The sequence below is a fragment of the Zalophus californianus genome, chromosome 6 (genome assembly GCF_009762305.2).
Source record: "Zalophus californianus isolate mZalCal1 chromosome 6, mZalCal1.pri.v2, whole genome shotgun sequence".
Classification (NCBI taxonomy): Eukaryota; Metazoa; Chordata; class Mammalia; order Carnivora; family Otariidae; genus Zalophus; species Zalophus californianus.
The window spans coordinates 55,426,309-55,449,233 of NC_045600.1; the positions used below are offsets into that span (position 1 = coordinate 55,426,309).

The following is a 22,925-nucleotide window of genomic DNA, read 5'->3' on the forward strand; positions in this document are numbered from 1 at the left end:
GTGTTAAATCAGATGTCTGTTCCTTATTTACCCTGGAATTGGGCAAAATGGGTTAAATGGGCACTTACAATGAAATATAAGGCCTGAAATTACTAAAACCTCTTTGTTCCGGCTCTCCAGAAAGGCAATGAATCGATTTGGGTTAATTACTATATATGCCTACTTTGAAGCTTTCTGAAGTTCTACTAGGAGAAGAGATCCCTCATCACTTTCTGTCTTACACTGAAGCATAAGATTGCTGTAAAGCTTTTAAAATAGCTGTACTGCCCTCCCACAGACGTGGGTACACTTCAGTCATGGCAGAAATAGGTCCAATATTATAAAGCAAATTTGATTCCATAAGGTTTTGCATTACATAAATGTAAAATAGTATCATTAGTTCTTACAGTCATCATTGCACCATTCATACTTGAAGCAATTGGTATTTCCACAAATCAGGCACTGTACAAATTCTGTCATAGTAAAACATTTATTTGTTAAAGTGATATAGATTATTCAGGATTCTACAGTCTTAAATCATGGATGGCAATGTAACATGGATTGATACAGAACTCAGTGCCAATGTAGGCTTTTCTGTTTCCTTCTCTCAAAAAAAAAAAAATAATACTTGTAGGCTAGAAGAAAAAAAAAATTTGGCTTTAAAAGGGGATGAACCATGGTCTGATAGAGCCAGTTCCACCAGCGTCAGAGACTTCTGCTTCGGCTCCTGTGGACAATTTCTTCTAGGACACCAGTTCAACAATTAGCCTTTGTGAATTTAAACATTTTTTTTTTAATTTTATCCAGTAAAAATATCAGTGGCAACATTTTTCAGGAGAGAAAGAAGTAGTGCTCTTCAGATTAACTCCAGCCTCTGAAATGGGAAAAGAGAACAAGAAAAAAAAAAAAAAAAAAAAGAAAGAAAGAAAGAAAGAAAGAAAAAGAAAAAAGAAAAGAAAAAAAGAAAAAGAAACAAAGAGAAAATACATAGGTAATAAGATCATTGTGCTAGTAATTTAGAAGTTACTGAACTATAAGCAACCAGGCAGGAGTTTATTGCTATAGAATACAAGATACACTCCTAAAAACTATCTAGACATGCACATTGGCTCTTAAAATGTTGCTTGGTAATTTCAAATTCTGAATATATAAAATAATCTCATTTTAAAAAGGAATCTAAATGCATTAAGCCTAAATAGTTATGCAAGTCAAAGCCAAATTGTGGAATGGCATTTTCCCTTGCTTTGTTTTCACATTTATATTCTCAAGGGAAAAAAAATAATGATTTTATTAATTAATGCATGCCATTTAAATTTTAATAAATAATCATACTGGTTTTAAAACTGTAAGCATATTAGACCAAATCTGTTCATCACATATAAAATCTAAGTGATCACTACTTTTTAAATATAGAGTGTTGGGAGTTTTGTATCATATTGAAATTTTATAAAATTTAATTATACATTAAACGTTAGTGAAGACTATTATTCCTCTTCATAAATTAGTTCCTCACCCACAGAACATATAAATGTGTAAACTGACAATAACTCACAAGAAAGGCATCCCATAGTTAATGCAATTTTGAATAAAATAATATAAAAACCATTTAAAAATATTTAAATATCAAACTGTAAAAATAGTCTTCCTCTAATGTGGATTCTCAGCATCATAGATTTAAGATATGTCTATAAATTCCATCTTGAATAGAGATGAAAATTATTTTTGATAAATATATAATTTCATAAATATGAAGTAGAAGTAATTTTTGTCCCTTCCCATTCAAAAAGAACTATGTTTACAAGTTGGGGGTTATAAAATGCATGGCACAGATGAATCATGAAATATGGAAGACTATCCTATATCAAAATGCTGATGTAGAACATATTTAGTACAGAAAAAACAATATGATAAAGGTAGGAAAAATATTGTACAGATGTTTCATTTAAGAAAATATCTCATCTGGGGGTACCTGGCTGGCTCAGTCAGTGGAGCATGTGACTCTTGATCTCGGGGCTGTGGGTTTGAGCCCCACACTGGGTGTAGAGATTACTTAAAAATAAAACCTTTAAAATACGGGGAGGGGGAGTGGAGAAAATATTTCATCTGAATAGCTGAAGTTACTTTTGGCACAAACAATAGTTTTTGAAAATTATTAAACAAAGGATTTACACCATGTTTGAAAACTGTTAGTAGATAATAGATGTGTAACCTATTTATAAAAAATAATTAACTTGGAAACGACTGAAATATAGATCTCACTATCATTCTTTACCTGGAATGTTCTAAGAAAAACTTCGCAAAATCACTTTAAATTACAATAGGATTATATATAAATTCTTATCTATTGGGTTCATAGCATAGCTTATTTTGGTGAAATTGGATTACAATGAGTTTATTTCTGTTTATATTTCCAATAATATGTTCCTTTTGATAGAAAAAAGATGTAGTTTTACTATACCAAAGTTCAAGTTTCAGGAAGCAGTAATATAGAAAAGACTAAATACAAATAGAAGAAAAATATAGTGGACAATATAACTAGTTGGACTTTAGAAATAATAAATTCTTCCAGAATAAAAAACTATTTTTTTAAAGATTTTATTTATTTATTTGAGAGAGAGAGAATGAGAGATGGAGAGCACGAGAGGGAAGAGGGTCAGAGGGAGAGGCAGACTCCCCGCCGAGCGGGGAGCCTGATGCGGGACTCGATCCCGGGACTCCAGGATCATGACCTGAGCCGAAGGCAGTCGCTCAACCGACTGAGCCACCCAGGCGCCCATAAAAAACCATTTTAATATCAGGTTAATGAGGGGTTCCTGGGTGGCTCTGTTGTTAAGCATCTGCCTTCGGCTCAGGTTATGATCCCAAGGTCCTGGGATGGAGTCCCCGGTTGGACTCCCTGCTCAGCAGGGAGTCTGCTTCTCCCTCAGCCCCTCCCCCCATGCTCTCTGTAGCTCTCTCTTCCTCTCTTAAAAAAAAAAAAAACAAGTTAATGATTGTATAAGCTTACATATTATAATGAGATTCGTTTCCACATTACATAAAAAAAACTATTAACAAACTACGGAATTATGGCTTTTATAAAAGCTGTTAATTTCAAAGATTAGACAATTAGCAATCAGCTTTGGAAATTATGGTATGAATTTGCCTGCCCTGAAGCTACTACCGTTATTGAAATGGTGACATAATATGAAGCTGAATAAAAACTTGTATATGTAGGATATTCAAAATAACACTTTTTACTTCACTTATCAATAGACAAACTCTTACAATGATTCTATAAAGATCTACACATGAACACAAATTACAAGAGCATCACAAAGGAAAAAAAACAGACTATAATAATCATGCTAAAATGTTAACAAGAACTAAAGATAATGAATTTGAGATAGGCTCAGGATGTTTTGATAATGCTCCTTATTGAACAGTGAAAAGGTATCATGCAAAATACTGGGAACAGTTTTATTAACAGTACTATAAAGAAAAGAGGAAATTAAAGTTACCCTAATATTAAAAGAAGGAAAAATGTCCTGATGTTGAATGGATTGTGGGGAAAAAGCTGTTACTGCCCTTACTCCGAATACAATTAAGAACTCTGAATGATTTTTATCTTGTATAGTTAGCATATCTAAAAAAGAAGGAAACAATTTCTAAAAATCATTGCTGATACTAGGGTTCTAGCTTTTTCTGACTTACTGTAATATTCAAGTAAATGTCAAAAATGGGCTTAATTATTATAAAAATAGTTAAAACTTTTCTACATATGTGCATATGTGCCTATTCTATTACTCTTATTTTTAAAAATTTCACTTGAAAGGAATATCATAGAAAAAAACCAACACTACAGAACCAAATACTTTATAATGGTAATTTTTACTGGGAAATAACATTGGAAAGATATCTGGATCATATATACACATTTGCTTTGCTGTTTAGCTCTTATTTCATATTTTTTCCTAACCCTATGTTAGGTAATGCTGTTTCTTTATAATCAGCATTACTTTTTATTCATTTATACCTTAATAGTTTCTCTAAAAAAAGTGTCTCTTGGCCGCCTGGGTGGCTCAGTTGGTTAAGCGACTGCCTTCGGCTCAGGTCATGATCCCGGAGTCCCGGGATCGAGTCCCACATCGGGCTCCCTGCTCGGCAGGGAGTCTGCTCCTCCCTCTGACCCTCTTCCCTCTCGTGCTCTCTATCTCTCATTCTCTCTCTCTCAAATAAATAAAATCTTTAAAAAAAAATAAAATAAAATAAAAAATTAAAAAAGTGTCTCTTTTCATGGTTATTGCACCTGTAGCAGGAGTTTTATGACAAATTTTAAATTTGTTAAATACCTTAATTGATACTAAACAGAATAATCAGAAGTCAAATTAATTAGAATCAGGAAGCTATTTCCTTAAAGGCAAGTGCAAGCAATTGCAGATTAAGGGGTATTTCTTGTGCATACTTAAGCGCGTGCACACACACACACACACACACAGTACACATATTTTGTTGGTCCGGATATAACAAATACTTTTTAAGAAAGTTTATTTAAGACATTTTCAGTATAAATGCAAGTAGTCAGGGGAAGCTGGGGGGCTCAGTTGGTTAAGTGTGGGACTCTTGATTTTGGCTCAGATCATGGTCTCAGGGTTGAGAGATTGAGTCCCCCATTGGACCCTGCACTCAGCGGGGAGTCTGCTTGAGATTCTCTCTACCTCTTCCTCTGCTCCCCCCATCTCTCACTCTCTAAATAAATTAAAAAAATGCAATTAGTCAATTGTTCCTATTTTATACTTCTAAACATGGCATATGAATTGTTTTACTGGATTTAAGAATAACAATCTTTTCAAACATAAGGTTAGCATATGCAAGTGCCAGTTTACATGTAATTACTACCAATTTTACTAATGATTCCTCTTCTATTTGCTCTCAATTCATCTGAGTGTGATTAGAATCTTATAATTTTATTATAAAAGGATCATATGTGATATATTAAATATTTTAAGTTCATTCTATTTCTATACACATGCAGGGAAGGTCTTAAGGAAAAAAATGGCATAGGGCATATTCTGGCTAATGGAAATGATATAAATGTATTAATTCTTCACCCTTAGGAAAAAAAATGATCTTAGCAGATACCTCAGTACGAGGAACACCTATACCACTGATTGGATGAAACCTTTCTGTCTTTTATGTACCTTCCTATTAGAGTTTGATGCTATATGAGGGACTGTGGTATAATTAATTTAATAATGTTGCCCTGGAAACATTTTTTATATTAAAAACAAAAATGTAAGGTGTTTTGTTTGTTTTTTGCTTACTTTTTAAAAAAAATATTTTATTTATTTATTTATTTGAGAGAGATAGAGAGAGAGGGAGTGAGCATGGGGAAGGCCAGAGGGGGGAGGGAGAGAGACAAGCAGATTCCCCACTGAGGGCAGATCCCGAGACAGGGCTCAATCTAAGGACCCTGAGATCATGACCTGAGCCAAAACCAAGAGTTGGATGCTTAACTGATTGAGCTACCCTGGCACCCCAATTTTTTGCTTACTTTTACTGTGTACACACACACACACACACACACACACACACACAGGTAGCCTTTTAATTTAAATTTAATGCAATGGGCAGTGTCCAAAATTTTGGAAAATATATTTGCCTTTGGGTAGTAAAACATTTGTTACCAACCTGCAGGAAATAAAAACTTAAAATAAAAATTTATATCCCTTCCTCCCCGCCTAAAAAAGAGCTGGAAGCTGTGAGCACAAGAAATCTCTACCAGCTCTACCTCACTCCACTCACACCTGGGGAAGCACTGCTGACCATGGAAAAGGCACAAGACAGCCACGTAGGTGAGTCTCTTCCAAGGGGCTTCACTGGTAGTATGGACAGGGTAGAAAGGATAGGTCTCCTAAGGCAGAAATCATTTGCCAAGTACCAAGAAGAGTTACACCAAGGTCTCGTCATGTTTTAATTGATAATTGAAAAATGACTTAGATTGACTCTCCTGCTTCCAATTCTTGATAAAACAGCACTGTTCTGGACTGTGCTTCTGATAGATTAACTATTTACTTTCTAATCCCTTTCTAAAGATACTCTCTTTCAGAACAGCTAGATGTCCAAAGTTACATGGTGCATGAACTTTCAGAAAGCAAAGGCAAAGAGAGAGAGGGAGGAAAGAAGGCAGCAAGAGAGGGAGGGCAGGAGAGAAAGAGAGGTTCAGAGTGAGAAAGGGAAGCACTGGGGGGTGATGAAACAATGCACCTTCACGCAGGGCAGTTCAGTACACAAAACAGAACACAAAGTGTGTGCCAGACACTGGGCTATTGATTGTTTCTAGTGAGCCATCTGTTCATTTTTTGCAACATGGGATTGGGATCCTGAACTCAGAGACACGATGCATGAAAAATACGGTGTTTAATTTGGGAGTGGAACTCATTAGGGGAAACCCTGAATGATTGTCCAAGTTATTATCTTTTAAATACAAAATGTTAAAAAAAAGACCCTATTTTTACCACTAAAAAATAAATCAGTGGCCTTTTTTAGAACTTTTAAAAGCAGACTATTTTTTCTGTGCCAAACCTTAAGCCAATGGCTGATGCCTCCAGCTGTTTGAACAGATTGCTAAAGTGCTATTCTGCTCTGGAAACACACTTTCTGATCCAATTAAAATGCAGGAATCAAACACTCATTTGAAACTTCCAAAAAGGAAAAAAAAAAAAAAAGAAGAAGAAGAAGAAGAGTAATCAGTTGCTGACAAAAGGAATACCATGAATATTTCATATGTAGTCTTTTGCTCCATTTTATAGTGGCTTCATTCATTTTGGGTAACACTGAAACACTTCTGTTCATCCACTTCCAGGGAGGTATAATGTATCATTTCCGCTCCTATTAGGATGTGGAGGTCAAGGATAAGGAGTGAATACATTCTTATCAAGCTAGTGTCTTCACAATGGGAAATATTTGTAAAAATGCACATTATATCATGCATGGGTATAAGAGTGACTCCAAAGCCACATTAGTATTCCCTTTATTCTTACAGTATGAATCAGAAATGTTCAGTTAACCAGAAATGTCTAAATTTAGTAACGGGAAATTCATTTAACCAAACTAAACTTTAGTTTGTACCACTGAGCACTGAGTAAGTTTTAATGGAAAATTTCAACAAGTTACATAAGCTTGCAAAAAATTTTTAAAAATTATTTATAAAAGAATATACCCACTTAATGCTGAATTATGAGACAGGTAACGAAAATCTCACCTGTGTTTCCTGGACAATCTGGTCAACATTAGTCAGCAAAGCATCTGGGAATAAAATTTTCAGTGTCATAAACAAATACACAAATTCCATTTTTAAGAAACAGACCCTAAAACACTTCTCACTGAAATCTTGATAAGATTTCTCTTAACAGAGATTTTTCTAGATTTCTTTTAAAAAAACTTACCTGTTCTTGGGCTAATTGCAATTGACTTTTGTAAATACTTCGTAGTTGTCTATGGCTACTTCCTGATATATAATACTATAAAGGTAGAATTTTAAAAATACTGTCCCAGTTGCTAAAGTGACTAATTATTATTATGGAATGCACTTTTCCTCAAAGAGTTCAAGAAGGGAATCAGGCTTCTCCTCATTTTTCCCTACTCAAAGTTAACATTTCAACTACAGAGTTGCATATGATTAATATGGAAAGATACACCAAGAAAAAGAGAATCCAAAATAGGAACCATAGCTTCACTATGTTCAACATGCAGAGTATTAAATAATCATTTACAATAATCATTATTCAATAGCCCCCAAAATAATATCATGTTTTATGAAGTGCCCAGTATCCTCATATAAAACACTAATGTTCTATAGGCAACCAATCTGCCTTTAAATGTCCATATGTGTTCCAGTTGGCTATAAATGTTTAATACCATTACCTAGTCCTGCATAGCACACATTCTATTTCTTTCCAATATGTCCTTTTTTAAAACAAACACTCTTAGTCATTAAGAAGTGACACAATGATAAGAAGAAATATTAGGAAAAAATTATTCTCAGGGTTCACAGGTAAGTGTGATGAGAAAAGTACAAAATACTTTTTTTATAGAACCTCCAGCACAAATATTCATAGAAATTTATAATTGCCTCTGGAGATTAGGTTTTACATGAAAGCAATAATAAGACATGTTCACATTATCCAGTAAAAAAAAATGTTTAGGAAATTACATTATGGTAGCGCCAACACAGGATATTTCATAAGGCCTTCATGTTATTTGAATGATTTATTGGACATACTATGAGCAGAATCACAATATCTAGTTCATGTTTCAGGCAAGATCAAATGTACATCCACTTCCAAACACAAAATGAAAGGGACTTCATGACTTTCTCTGAATGTATTTGAAAAAATTTTTTTTAATTTTAAAATTCATGGACATAAGAGTCATCTATTTGAAAAGAGTGGATGAAATTAGACAAGTTGTCAAGATCATTATCATTAGGAAGTTCAGAAAAATAAATTTCTACTAGAGAGTTTATATCACATTGTAATCTTATAACTAAGTGATATAGCTTGTACAATTATTCTGGGAGAAGTTCTCTGGTAGTTAGCCCATTTAAATATAATTTTGCTACATCAATTACAATCTATGTTGCAAGATACAAAATTCTGTATTTAACTCATTAATTTGCTAAGCATACATATTAGTATATCTATATATTACATATATAGATACGTAAGTATATACTGTGTATATATTTTATCAATGGTAACTTTAGATCCTAAATTTCAACTTTGAGAAATAGCTGACAAAACCAGAAGACAATGGTACACTAGTTATTATACTGACTACTTGTAATATTTGATAAAATTGCAAATACATTACCCTTATTTAACAAGGAAATTTCATACTTAAATAGACTCCTGGGTAGAAACTGCTACTTTCTGTGTCCCACACTTCAGACAATACCACATTTTTAGGAAAACTCAATCACAGTAATACTTTCACCATGCTTTCGATATTAAGTGATCCTCGGTACTGCTATAAGAAGGATTGGTTTTATTTCAGAAAGCAAACAAACAAAATCCCCCAAACATGACAAAAGTAAGAGTATGTGTAGTCCCAGCATGCATTTATCTAGCATGGGAGAAAAAGGATGGACTAATTAGAAAAGACCGAGCTCTGAAACTATTACAAAATCCCAGGCATTCCTTTTGGTTATTTTCTCTTTTCTCTATGAAATTCTAAAAACAAGGTATTTCTTATCCATAAGTCGGACCCCCAAAAAACGCTTCACTCACAACCATTATAACGTAAATAATAATAATGACTATATAACGATGATGATGATGATTATCATTATCAACTACGGAGGATAAGAAAAATAGCCTTTTCCCAACCAGACCACCTCCGGGTGGACTTCAGTCCTTTCCCAAACACTACAAACACTTACAGACAGAAGCATCCACATTCACTGTTAAAGAAGAAAGACTGGATGCTTCCTCAAACACAAGGGATGACTGAGCAAGGAAAAGAAAATATAGTCTTCATTCTGTATAATATAAATGAACATTGCTTTCTTAGCAACATAAAATAGAAGTGAAATTTTGTCATACCAATAAGAAAATGGGTTCAGATCTGCAGTCCTTGAAAAATGACCCATTTACCTTTGCAAGTCTATGTACAATAAGATGCTTTATGTTTTCAGCACTTTTTTTTTTTTTAACTACTGGCATTTAAATGATTGTTGTTAAGCTTATTGTTGTGAATAAAAGGGGAAAATGGGAAAATTTCAGAACTAAGAGGCCATTGTGGATCTTGTGATAATTGTTCTAGTTTTTTACCTTTATAAATGAAATACTTATACTTAGTTTCCTTTCAGTAATACAACAAATAAAATAGTTAAAATTTAGTTTGGATGTAAGTACTTTGTGAGTGCTTTAAAGTGAAGGAGAAAGTACTTCTCAAGAAAAGATAAAAAGACATTCCTGTAGAGAAATGGAACACATTTAATTTTCTTTTAATTTCTCAACTTCTTGTGGGAAAGTATGTATCATTCAGATAATAGACTTGTTATGTCTATAAATGGTTTACAATAGTTCTACAACTAATATTCTAAAACATTTTTAGTAAAATATATCTACAGAGCAGATAAAATCAACTGTCTGAAAGCATGGCCTCAACCTAACTAACTACATTTAATGGTTTTTAAAAAAAATTTAGAAAATAAATTGGTCCCAGTGAGGGTATTTACATATCTAATTTATTTATTTAATGTACCTCTGTTTCAGTCTATTTGTAGGGTCAAAATAAATAGTATTCATCAAACTAAACTTTGTTTCCTTTTAGGATTCCAAGGCAGCATTGGATGCTTCCTCATCCCTTTATGATGCTTGGATATTACATATATTAAATAAAAAGACCTACTTTAATAATAGTTGGACATTTTGGAATTGGGGGACACTTATCCAAAAGAAACAAAAACAACACAGGAAGACATATAATTAAAAAAAATGTTTGGAGCAAATATCTATAAATATATTGTTTGTTAGTTATCATATTTAACAACCTGTAAGCGTAGTGTAGAATGGCTAAAAATAAAAGAAAAATAATTTAGGACTTGGAAGCAAAAAACAATATGTATAACCTATACATAGTCAGCAACAGCAAACCATATGCTTTGGATCACATACACATAGCTGGTTAAATGAGAAATGCAAGAAATAACAGAAAGAAAAACAGTAAGAGACAGAATTTCTTGCTTATAGTAATAAAATAGCAGGATCACAAATCAACATTGTGCATATAATCAAAATTCTTACTATTGCACCTTCCTCCCTAGCCCCATTCATTTATTTATTTATCTATCCATTCACTCATTCATTCGAGTAACTACTGTGTTTCGGATATTATACCGGCTACCTTTAAAAACCTCAACCGTCCCATAGATTTATTTTTCAGTAACTTCATACTGAAACTGCCCTGAGCAAAAAGTCTTTCATATACTCGTAAACAAAAACAAAAACATTTGACCCTCTTGATAGGCCAATCTTTCATTGATCTCTCAAAATATAAACTTTTAGAAAGACAGAAACATGAGCCTTTTTATCACTTCTAAAAACGTGTTCATGCATTTGGTTAATATACTCTGAAAACAGTCTTGAGTAAAACTAATAAAAATTTAAATGGTTTCAATGATTTTAGTCAAACAATAAATTTCACATGATTAGATATTATAGAGTTCTAAATGTTTATAAGAAATAAAAGATACCGAATTAACGTTTCATTTGAAACATAAACAGAAAATTGATTTTTTTAAAATACAGGCAACTGGAAAATATAAAATAAGCTAATCAGTAGCTTGGAACAGATATGCTAAACTGTGGCCTTTATGCATGATTTCAGAGCCCCCTTGACCACAACCATCATAATGCCAGAGATTTCTTCCTTGGGGATCCACTTGTTTAAGTCTCAAAAGCGTTTATATATTTGGGACTTTTTAATACCATATAGGTAAAAGCTAGGAAAGGGAAAAGCAATATGCTTTTGTCCATCAGCACCTTTTGAAGAATTAAGTAATTGATGTTAATTAGAAATGTTAAATTGGGATTAGAGCATTATTACAGAAATAGTGTTGAAGATACACTTCATTCTGTGTAATGTTTTTGGTTTTATAAAACATGATCACACATGTAATCTCATTTATTCCTCAAAAGAACATACACTTGACCCATGAAAGCTGATTAGATTTTTGAAATGTGAAAGGAAAGCTTTAGAAAGGGAGCCAGGGCAGAGGAGGTATTTATGAAACACCTAAGATAATACTAGCCCACCAGATAATTTTTTTCAAGACTGGTATGGAAAATAACTGCTTTAATTTTACCTGCTTCTGAATGTCACCATGATTAATCGTGTATAAAATGTGTCTGTGTCAAGTTAAAATTAACTGAAGTTTTTACATATGCCTCTAGTAGAAGAAAATTAAACTGACTACCATCTGTGTTTTAATGATATTTCCAAGTGATCTGTAAGAGATATTAAACTTACTATTTAACTTACTCCCATAGAGTATGTTATATAAATAAAGTACATATCTTATTATATTATGGCTAAATTTTTTTGTGCAAGATTCTCATGTGAGCCTTATTTTCAACCTCCCATCCCAAACACCAAAGAATGCCTTAATGTTAACCCCCATCTACCAATCTTTAAAAAAACACCATCAAGTTGCAATATAATGTAAGATTTTCAATGAGTAGATAGGAACATTTATCTATAGATCTTGATTTCAGTGGATATCCAAGAATGCCATATATCAAGGAGCAATATTATTGTCTGACTAAATTTAAGAATTTTTTAATGATGCATTCCCATTAAGCTGCATGATTTCTACTTAAATTTCATCACAGGTTTTGGTTAAAATAAATGCATTTACTCTAAGAAAGAAACACTCCAACTGAGAATTATAGGCAGAAGGGGAAAACAAAACCACTATCTGGCTAATGAGCAATGACTTTATATTGCTTATAAATGTAATAAGAATTCCATTAGAAGTATTTTTTTTTACTTCACTTAGTGATAACAATAGACATTCCTTTGATAATGGGAGCCTGGTATTTTTGTTTCCCTTTTTAACTTACTTAAAGAAAAACATAAAACTCATTCATTCCACAAATGTGTACTGAATGAATGAAAACACCTTCCTGTGCCTAGGGTAGCAGCATACAGAATTCTGGCCTATGACTTGAAACTGAACTGGATTTCTTTGATAAATGCAAAATCACTTGAATTTTCTTTTGCTCCCCACCAAAAAAGCTATGTCATGGATGAGAAATACCATAAATCCATTAAGGCATCTGAACCAAGAATGTTGTTTAGAAGTGTACCTATTTTAACACTGTCTGGGTATACTTATTGAATATTTTATTTTAAACACCATAACAACACAGAGTTGTTCTTTTTAATATCCGCCTAAAAACAAACGCCACTGGGGCGCCTGGGTGGCTCAGTTGGTTAAGCGACTGCCTTCGGCTCAGGTCATGATCCTGGAGTCCCGGGATCGAGTCCCGCATCAGACTCCCTGCTCAGGGGGAGTCTGCTTCTCCCTCAGACCCTTCCCCCTCTCATGCTCTATCTCATTCTCTCTCTCAAATAAATAAAATCTTAAAAAATATATATATATTATAAAAAAACAAAAACAAAACAAAACAAAAAAACGCCACTGTCCTTGAAAGAAAATAGACAATCTACTCACTGAAAAATACTAATCAGCCTAGGTGGTCCTTTATAAGACTGGAGGAAATAGCATTATTTATGTAAGACTTCTTTGTCCAGTGACAAACTTTATTTTGTGCTCTGCTATTGTAGAACCTGGAGGCCAGTCCTAGGGCAGGGAAGGCACTGTCATGTCATGCTTTTACCCCTAAACCATCTTATCTGTGTTACCCTCACATATCAAACTGTACCTAGAAGGTTTATACACCTTGGCTCTATGAGGCATGTATCAGAGTAACAAAGCTGGAATTTCAAATTCCAATTTCCTATATGAGTTTTCAAAATAATTTCTTCATTAAAAAGAAATAATAGGTTACACCGTGCTTTCCAATATCCACTCAGAATCTGAGAGAGATGCTTTTCCACTATGCCCATCAGAACTGTTGGACTGAATTAACATCGCATTCATAGACATGCTTCTTTTAGAAAACAGTCCACACGTGTTCCGTGAGTTAATATAACAATAGTATTCCTTTAATTCTCCATTCAGGGAGTACCTGAATCTGGATCTGTCAGCAGGCAAAGTGAGAAACTTACTTGACTTTGAATGTGCTCTTTTAGATGTGGGCCCCTCTGTGACAGAATCAGGAGGTCGACTAGCTAACTGCAATGCAGTTGAGTTGTTCCTGTTAGTGTTTTGGGACTCAACATTCGTGACAGCTTCATTCTGTGGTTCAGCACTTGGCTTTGTGCCAGTCTTTCTTTTCTGCTTTTGGGACACAGAAGCGCTTGGAGTCCAGGTAGGAGGCAAAGCAGAGGTAGTGGTAGAGGAGTCCTGACTTGAACAAGTTTCTGAAGACTGTATCACGTTGTCATTGGCAACTTTACAACACTGGGCATTCTCTTCATGTCCCACAGCTTGTTTGGACATGGACTGGGGCAGCGTGACACTGCAGCCTTGTATCTGAGCCCCATTAGTTTGAGAGTAGACATTGCTGACCTTGGTGACCTTGTGTTGCCCGTTATTGTTACAAACCTTATACCGGATCATGAGGATGATGATGAAAACCAGCACAGACGCTACAATTATTCCACCAATAATAATAATCATGGTGCCTCCCAAAAACTGGGACTGCATGAAATGGCATCGCACATAATCCTGTTCCGTCGTAAACTGGATGCAACCTACGACTCTTGTGGCGGTGAGGGAAGTGATGCCATCGTCATATATTGCCAAGACACACAAGTCATACATAGTTCCAGCAGCCAGGTTATTGACAAGAAAAGTTTTGCTCGTAGGAGGTATCATTCTGAGGGACAATGGAATTTGTGTTAATGTTAAAAACAAAACATATAGACACATAGAGCCATTATGACTTCAGTTCTGTTTCATTTTGGTACTCATTAAGATAAGCACATTTATAACAGATATGAAATATGGGAAAATGATCTAATCTTATATTTGCCTAGGTAAAATGGTTAAAAGCCATTGCTGGATTCTGCACTGTATTAATGGTGACTGCACCATGCCTTGACAAGCTTCCTAATTACATTGCTTGGCAAAGCAGAACTCCTAATAAAAGCCACTGCTAAAAAAATCATTTATGACAAATTGCTTTTGAAAGGTGTGACTGTGACATTATCTGACTACTAAACAAATCCATTTAGCACTTACAACACCTCTGTGACTAAAAGCCAATTTGAAGGAAGGGAAAACACTGACAATCGCATTAGAAACCAGAATGGAAATGCATCGGAGTATTTATTTTCCAAATCAGTTATAAGCTGCTATGGAATGGTACCCAGCAAACCTATATTTTGTAACTACGATAATTACTAAGATTAAAGTACTTTATTTACAGATCTCAGCCTTCTCTTATGCCAGCAACACCTGGTTCCCAGTATGTTTTTATCTAAAAATGAGGTTGATGAGAATGTATGAGGAATATTATCTCAAAAACATGAACGGGGCAAGACTGTTGACCAGAGCCTAAATCCCTCATCCTGCCCATTGTGGGCTGATGAAATTACCTTCAGAACAGTTGCTAAGTTTGATAAAAGTTTACAGATACCTCTGAATCCATTGTATCACAAAATTCTTCTGTGGATGCTTTTTTTTCACTAACTATTTTTTAAGTAGCAACCAAATACGACCTAAACTAAGATTTCATTTAGAGAAAAAAAAATGCTTGAAACTATATTTTCCCTGAAAGAAATTTTTAGGAAATTTTAAAACTTGGCAATGCTAATCTGTTATACAACCTAGACAATGTGGTCTAAATGAACCAGGAAACTTTTAGGGCACAGTATGTGTTTGTGATTTGTGATCAAAATCACTATCATTAGGGAGTGTATGATAAACACCAGGCATTACTAAGCACTTTATATACACTATAATTTTATTCTTTTTTTTTTCTGGAACACTATAATTTTATTCTTACGATGACTGTATGAGGTAGGCATTACTATTTTATTTGTGACAAACACTGAAGTCAGGAAATTTAAGCAGTTTTCTGAAGGTCACATAGAATTTTCTTGTCATAGCAGGATTAGGATCTTAGAATTTGGAAAGTAGAAACTGGCCAATGGCACATTATATATATACAGTGTTAGTAGCTACAGGAAGGTGAGGGGTAGGAGTGCACGTTCTTCTTTGACAATGGGTCAAATAATGGATAACTCAGGTAAAGAGCTGAGTATAAGAAGGACAAACAACTTTATGCTAACATGCATGCATCATAGTCTACATGATCATACATTTAGTGATGAGAGAGATATTAGAAACTGTTTACTTTAATCTCCTGCTTTTAAAGAGGAGGAAATTAAAACTCAGCAATGTAGGACTTTGCCCAGGATCGATCATACAGCTAGCTCAGCCAGTTTTGTTTTTTTTCTACCAGCCCATGCTCATTTAAAAAAAACTCTCTCACTTCCAGACATGGGTGAAAATCAAATTATCTTCAAGAATTCATCTGGGTATATAAGAATTGAGTTGAACTTATTCCAGAAAAGCTTCAAGACAAAAAAAATAGATATATATGTATATTTCAAAATCATGATTTTGCAGTTTCTTAGGAGAAATAATAGTCTATTATGAGTGAAATTATATGAAGAGGTAAAAATGTATATTTCCAACTGAAAATTGGACAAGATGTGACTATAAATCAATGAGGCTGAACTTTAGAAAAACATACCAGAAAATCTATAGTCAGATGCAAATTCTCCATCGAATTCCTTATGAGGAGATTACGTGCTTAACTCCAGTGATACTTTCACTGCTCAAAATATTTATAAACTTTCTCTTTGGAACTGTCTTAAGAACCAGTGTATATGAAACAATACACATGCACATAACTCAATCACTCAAAAAAATCAGTCTCATTATTTTATAGTTACATCCTATTTTTTGACCAAAAATGGCAATACCCATCTTGATCACCCACCTTATTCACAAGACTTGGCTCCAAGTGGCTTTTGCTTGTTTCCAAAATTCAAATTCACCCTCAAAAGACGAAGATTTGCCACCACTGAGGATATTCAAAATAGTATGACGAAGGTTCTAAAGATAATTCCAAAAGTGCTTTGAGCAATGCCAGCATCATTGGGATAATGGAATAGCCTCCCAACGTGACTTCCTTGAAGGAAAGAACACTCATGTGGATGTGTAAGTTCTGGTATGTTTTTGAATTTTTAAAATAAATCAATCTTGTTCTCTGATAGTCACATCTCTTAGATGAGGGGAAAAAAAGTAAGTAAGCAGAATATTAAAAATAAATTTGAACTCTCTAAAAATAACACCATTCAAAATATTTCCCCACAGGTAATCACCTTTCACAAACCTTACATTATAGACTTTAAAAAAAAAAGGAGTACTGTAATTACAACACAGAGTAGCACTGCCAATTAAAACAAACAAACAAACAAACAAAAACCAAGTCAGTAGACACTAACAAGCCCTACATTAAGATGCATGGTAAGTATAAAAATTTGGTTAATTTTTCTTACCTGTAAACAAGGGTGTCATCATAAGTACCATTGTACTGGATTTGGAACATACGTATTCCAGGAATATTCCTTTGAAAATTAAATTTAAGTAGTGCAGTAGATGATGTCGCTTCTGCTACTACAATTTTATCTTGACTCATTTTAGTGTCACCATTACTACTGCTTGCATTAGAACCTGACTTAGTAGAAGTTGAGATATCTGAAGAACCGGGATCAGGCTCATGGATATGGTTTGTACTGTTTAGTAAGTGAGGGAGCTTAATTATATGAAGATCCACTGTTTGTGTTGCTTCACCAGCAGGATTAGAAGCAATGCAGGTAAAAGCACCTGTATCCTTTACAGTTGTTATAAGAATATCAAGTGTTCCATTATCATACACCAGAGATCTTGTTGCATTTGAAATCAGCTTCCCTTCAGGAGAAATCCAGTGAATTGCAGGTTCAGGGTCCCCCCTGGCTTTGCACCTCAGGGTTGCCCTCTGACCTTCCAGGACTCTCATCTCATGTGTATGACGAGTAATGAGAGGAGGCTCACATAAAAACTCTTCCTCAGGAATTGACCAAAAATAGCGGCCAGTTAAAAGTGCTGGAGAAGCACAAGTCTCTAGGTCATCTTCTCTGGACAGACGCCTCAACCACAACAATTCACAATTGCAATGCAAAGGGTTTCCACCGAAACTTAATGCAAAAGTCGATGGGCTGATTATTCCTGAGGTTGCTAATACCTGAGCTCGCTGAAACAGAGGGTCAGGTGGTAGCTTCTGCAACTTATTTGATGTTACATCTAGCCGAGTCATCTTGTGCAAGTGGGAGAAAGTCCCCTTAGGAATGTTATCAATCATATTGTGATCCAAACTAAGGGTGTGCAAGCTAACCATCTTCTCAACAGCATCCCAAGGAATTGTTTCTAAATTATTGTAGGACAGATCCAGCTCCTCAAGGGCAAAGACATCATCAAATGCTGTAGAAGAAATTAAAGTCAGTTGATTGTTGTTCAGTATCAAATGATGGAGATTGGAAAGCCCACTGAACATATCATTTGTAATTTTAGTCAATCTGTTGCTATTCAAATGCAATGCCCTCAAATTTCGTAAGTCAGCAAAAGCATGAGGTGTAATAAAACTTATTGTATTCCTGGATAGAGTCAGGTCCACCAAGCTGGTCATATTGGCAAAATCTTTCCTTTTAATATTTGTAACAAAATTGTCTGCCAACCGCAGTTCCACAGTTCTTCTGTCAATGTTTGGTGGAACAAATAAAAGCCCTTTCTTGGCACAAAGGGTTGCGAGATTAGGAGACAAAATCTGACAGACACAACGCTTTGGACAGATCTGAGCTCTCACTGCTATGCCAATGAAAAACAGATAAAAAAGAAATTTTTCCATTGTAGATCAGATTTAAGAGCCTGTAAGAAAAGATACAAAATGTAGTGTTAGCATCCAATCATTTCACTAATGTTCATATTCCTACTGGAATAATCCTTTGTATGCAAATTGCAATACAGAAATGATTTACTCATTTGTTTACTTAACAAACAAGTATAAAATATCTACTCTGTACTGCAGGGTATAATTGACACTAAGTTGAAAAACACACCATTCCTTGGCCTCATGGGATTTAAAATCAAATGGGGGGAGAAAAAAAGCCAACAGATATTACAATTCTGTAAATTATGTGCTATTCTTGAAATATGTCCAGGGTACTCCATAGATGTACAAAAAAGTGACATTCAGCTGAGACTGGAGGGTAGGAGTTAGGAAACTTGCCCATAACCCTGAAAGACATCTCATAAATTCAAAAGATTAAAGATATATTTAAGGATTTGCAATCACTTCAATTTACTGAGTAGAAACAATAAAAGACAATATTTGTTATTGTTAACTTTGTGGCATGATATTTGAAAGTAATCATTAATTGAATTGTATTCATCCTTACAAACTATCTTGAACATAGTACAACCTTCACAACCTAACTGCAAATGCAAATAAAGGCTCTTATTCTCAAAAATAAAAAGGCTAAAAATTTACAAGTGCTCTGAGCTCCTTAAATATTAGAATATTTTATTTGACATAAAATTGGATTTTAAAAGATAATTTATGAAAAGTAGTCATCAAAATTCTTGACATTGAGTCCCAAAAGATGCTATAATTCCATTTTTTTCTTTTAAAATCTTAAGGCATTTAAATTTAATCCAAATATAATTTTTAAAAAATCTTGATAGTTTCATTTTCCAGTTTGATCTGAAGTATTTGTTTGAAATTAATCATCAAAAATTAAAATACTAATACATATGCAATCAAAAGTTCTCATAAATTACATGTAGTTTTAAATGCCAAGGAAAATAGCTAGAGAAAATAATTTTTTTTAATTAATGACAATATAAAATATGGAATTATTCTAGAAATAGTGTACCTACTTTTCCAAATAAAACATGTTCTTATAGTTTTTATTTATTTTATGCCTATTTTATATCATATTCAGTATGGTTGCAATGAGTAAGAACTGTCATGCTCAACAAATGAAATGGTCTTACTCTTCTGTTTTTGTTGGAATAACTGGTACTAAACTAGCCTTTCCACAATAAGCAATAACAAAAAGTACAAAATATATCTATAACTATAGATTTCACACACTGGAAAAAAAAGTACAGACTTGTGATCCTTGAGAAAAGTGAATGAAAAAAAAACAAAAAACGAATGAACCCTATCACTGCTCCTGGAGATACTTTTCAAAGCATAGCACAAGGAGGGAAAACAAGGCGACATTTGAACAGTTGAAGAGGATAGACTGGAGTGCAGAGAGTCTCCAATGGCTTGAATTTATGAGGCAGAATACCAGAAAGAAGAGAGTTACCCAAAGAAAGAACTTTAGTAATCCTATAGGTAGAAATAGACACTAGCCATACTGAAACACTGGGGGGAGGGAGGAAGTTGGAGGAAAAAAGTAAACAAAACCTCAGTGACCTGTGGGAAAACATTAAGAAGTCAAAAATATTAAGAAGCATATAATTGGAGTATCAGAAGAAGGCTGTAGACATACAGGCAGACATTTTTCACATTTGTAATAAAAAGCAACCCATAAATTCAAGCTCAAAACAAGGAAAACTATACCAAGACACATCATAATCAAATTGCAGATAAACAAAGGAAAAAATAATAATCTTAAAAGGAGCACAGAAATAAGACACATTACAAGATAAAGTGAAAAAAATAAAAAATAATGGCTGACTTCTCACTGATTTCTCATTGGAAATAAAGCAAAATGGAAGACAATTAAAAATATATTTCAAGCATTTCAAGGAAAGAAAGTCTGTCAACCTGGGTGGGGGCTTATATATTCATAATGAAGGTAAATTAAAAACATTTTGAGACTAACAAACTGAGAGTTTCATTACCGTAAGAGCTGCACTATAAGAAAATATAAAGAATATTCTATTCACGTTGATGGAAAATTGTACCAGATGGAATCTTAAATCTTTATAAATGGATGAAAGACAACAGAAATGGTATATCTGTGGGTACATATAAAATATTTTTGCTGTGTTTTAATCTGTTTATAAATAGTACTTCTGGTATGGATATTAAAAGCTACAAAACAAACAAACAAAAACCAACCCCACATCATTTGCAGCCTGGCAATCAAGTAAGCTGGATAAGCTGGACATCAATTTAAAAAAAAAAATAACAAGATCAAAATGCTGAGGATATATTTTTATTTTTTTTAAAGATTTTATTTACTTATTTGAGAGAGAGAGAATGAGAGATAGAGAGCACGAGAGGGAAGAGGGTCAGAGGGAGAAGCAGACTCCCTGCTGAGCAGGGAGCCCGACGTGGGACTCGATCCCGGGACTCCAGGATCATGACCTGAGCTGAAGGCAGTCGCTTAACCAACTGAGCCACCCAGGCGCCCTCAAAATGCTGAGGATATAAATTTACGGTAACTATATTCCAGAAAGCAGTAGTCTTTGATGGAAGGGAAGAGGTCCATAGATGTCCCCTGACGTCCACACCCAACAGAAAAGTAAATAAGAGGACCTATCCAGCATAAATTGGGGTAGGGAAAAACCAGCCTACCTTTCAAAAATTTAACAAACTTCTTTTTTCTCAAACATTTTTAATTTATTTATTTGAGAGAGAGTGAGAGAAAGAGAGAGAGAGAGAGAGAAAGTAAGCAGGAACGGGTGGGAAGGGCAATAGGAGAGGGAGAAGCAGACTCCCTGCAGAGCACGGAGCCCAACATGGGGCTCAATACCAGGATCCTGAGATCATGACCTAAGCCAAAGGCAGACACTTAATCGACTGAGCCACCCAGGTTCCCCTTAACAAACTTCTTTTTAATGCTTTATTTCTTAGAACAGTTTTAAGTTTACAACAAAAATGAAAGGGAAGTACAGAGATTTCCTATATACCAAATGCTCCCACAGCAGGTTTCTCCATTATCAACATCCCTGCCAGAGTGGGACATTTGCTGCAATCAGTGCATCTACTTTGACACATCATAATCACCCAAAGTTCGTAGTTTACAGCAGGGTTCATTCTTGGTGTCGTACATTCTACAGGTCTGGACAAATGTACAATGGCAAATATCCACCATTGTGGTATGCACAGAGTACTTTCACTGTCCTAAAAGTCCTCTGCGCTCTGCTTATTCATTTCCCCCAGCTCATCCCTGGCAACCACTGACTTTTTTCTTTTTACTGTCTCCATAATTCTGCCTTTTCTTGAATATCATATAGTTGGAATTATATAGTATGTAGCTCTTTCAGGTTGACTTCTTTCACTTAATAATATGCCTTAATAATATATTCCTCTATGTCTTTTCATGGCCTAATATTTCATTTCCTTTTAGCATTGAATAATAACCCATTTCTGTATGTACCAAAGTTCATTTATCCATCCACCTACTAAAGGACATCTGGTTGCTTCCAAGTTTTGGCAATTCTGAATAAAGCTGCTCTACACATCTGTGTATAGGCTCTTGTGTGGACGTAAGTTTTTAACTCCTTTGGGTAAATACCATGGAGTGTGGTTGCTGGACCGTATAGTAAGATTACATGTATATTTAGTTTTGAAAGAAAGTGCCAAACTGTGTTCCAAAGTGGCTCCACCATAATTCCCAGCAGCAATGTGAGACTTTCTGTTGCACTGTAACCTTGCCAGCACGTGATGTTGTCAGTGTTCCGGATTTTGGTCATTCTAATAGGTGTGTACTGGCATCTCACTGTTTTAATTTGCATTCCCTGATGACTTATGATGTGGGGTATCTTTTCATATTTTATTTGCCATCTGTTTATCTTCTTTGTTGAGGTGTCTGTCAAGGTCTTTGGCCCATTTTTAAATTATGGTTTTGTTTTTTTTTTAATTATTGAGTTTTAAGAATTCTTTGTATATTTTGGATAACAGTCTTTTAACAGATGTGTCTTGTACAAATATTTTTCCCTGTCCCTGGTTTGTCTTTGCATTCCCTTGACGTTGTCCTTGGTCTTCACATTCTCTTGATGTTGTCCTTGGTGGAGCTCAAATTTTTAATGTTAATGAAATCTAGCTTATCAATTATTTCTTTCAGGGATCATGTCTTAAGTGTTGTACATAAAAAAGCATCACCATACCCGAGGTCATTTAGGTTTTCTCCTATGTTATCTTTTGGGAGTTCTATAGTCTTGCATTCCATGCTGTGCAGTTATCTCAATTTGTCATTTGTTACAGTATTATCATAATTCAGTTCACTGCAGCTTCTTGAGACCGTGGTTGAACATTTGC

The 22,925-nt window shown here is 34.5% G+C and overlaps 1 protein-coding gene across 7 annotated transcripts in view; it reads right to left on the reverse strand.

The window, feature by feature from the left end:
* Positions 1-450: 450 nt before the first annotated feature.
* The window catches only part of LRFN5 (leucine rich repeat and fibronectin type III domain containing 5), a 243,369-nt gene continuing 220,894 nt past the window's right edge, over positions 451-22,925 (reverse strand). For 4 of the 7 annotated variants that reach the window (XM_035727851.1, XM_035727852.1, XM_035727853.1 and 1 more), the window contains 4 exons: positions 17,167-18,571; positions 13,759-14,471; positions 7,223-7,266; positions 451-853 (listed from right to left, as the gene is read on the reverse strand). In XM_035727851.1, coding sequence (XP_035583744.1) covers positions 836-853; positions 7,223-7,266; positions 13,759-14,471; positions 17,167-18,551 — 2,160 coding nt within the window. In that variant the 5' untranslated portion in view covers positions 18,552-18,571 and the 3' untranslated portion in view covers positions 451-835. Of the gene's footprint in view, positions 854-6,730; positions 6,850-7,222; positions 7,267-13,758; positions 14,472-16,610; positions 16,890-17,166; positions 18,572-22,925 lie in introns of those variants that run through there. The other 3 variants (XR_004820111.1, XM_035727854.1, XM_027568778.2) reach the window with 3 other exon arrangements.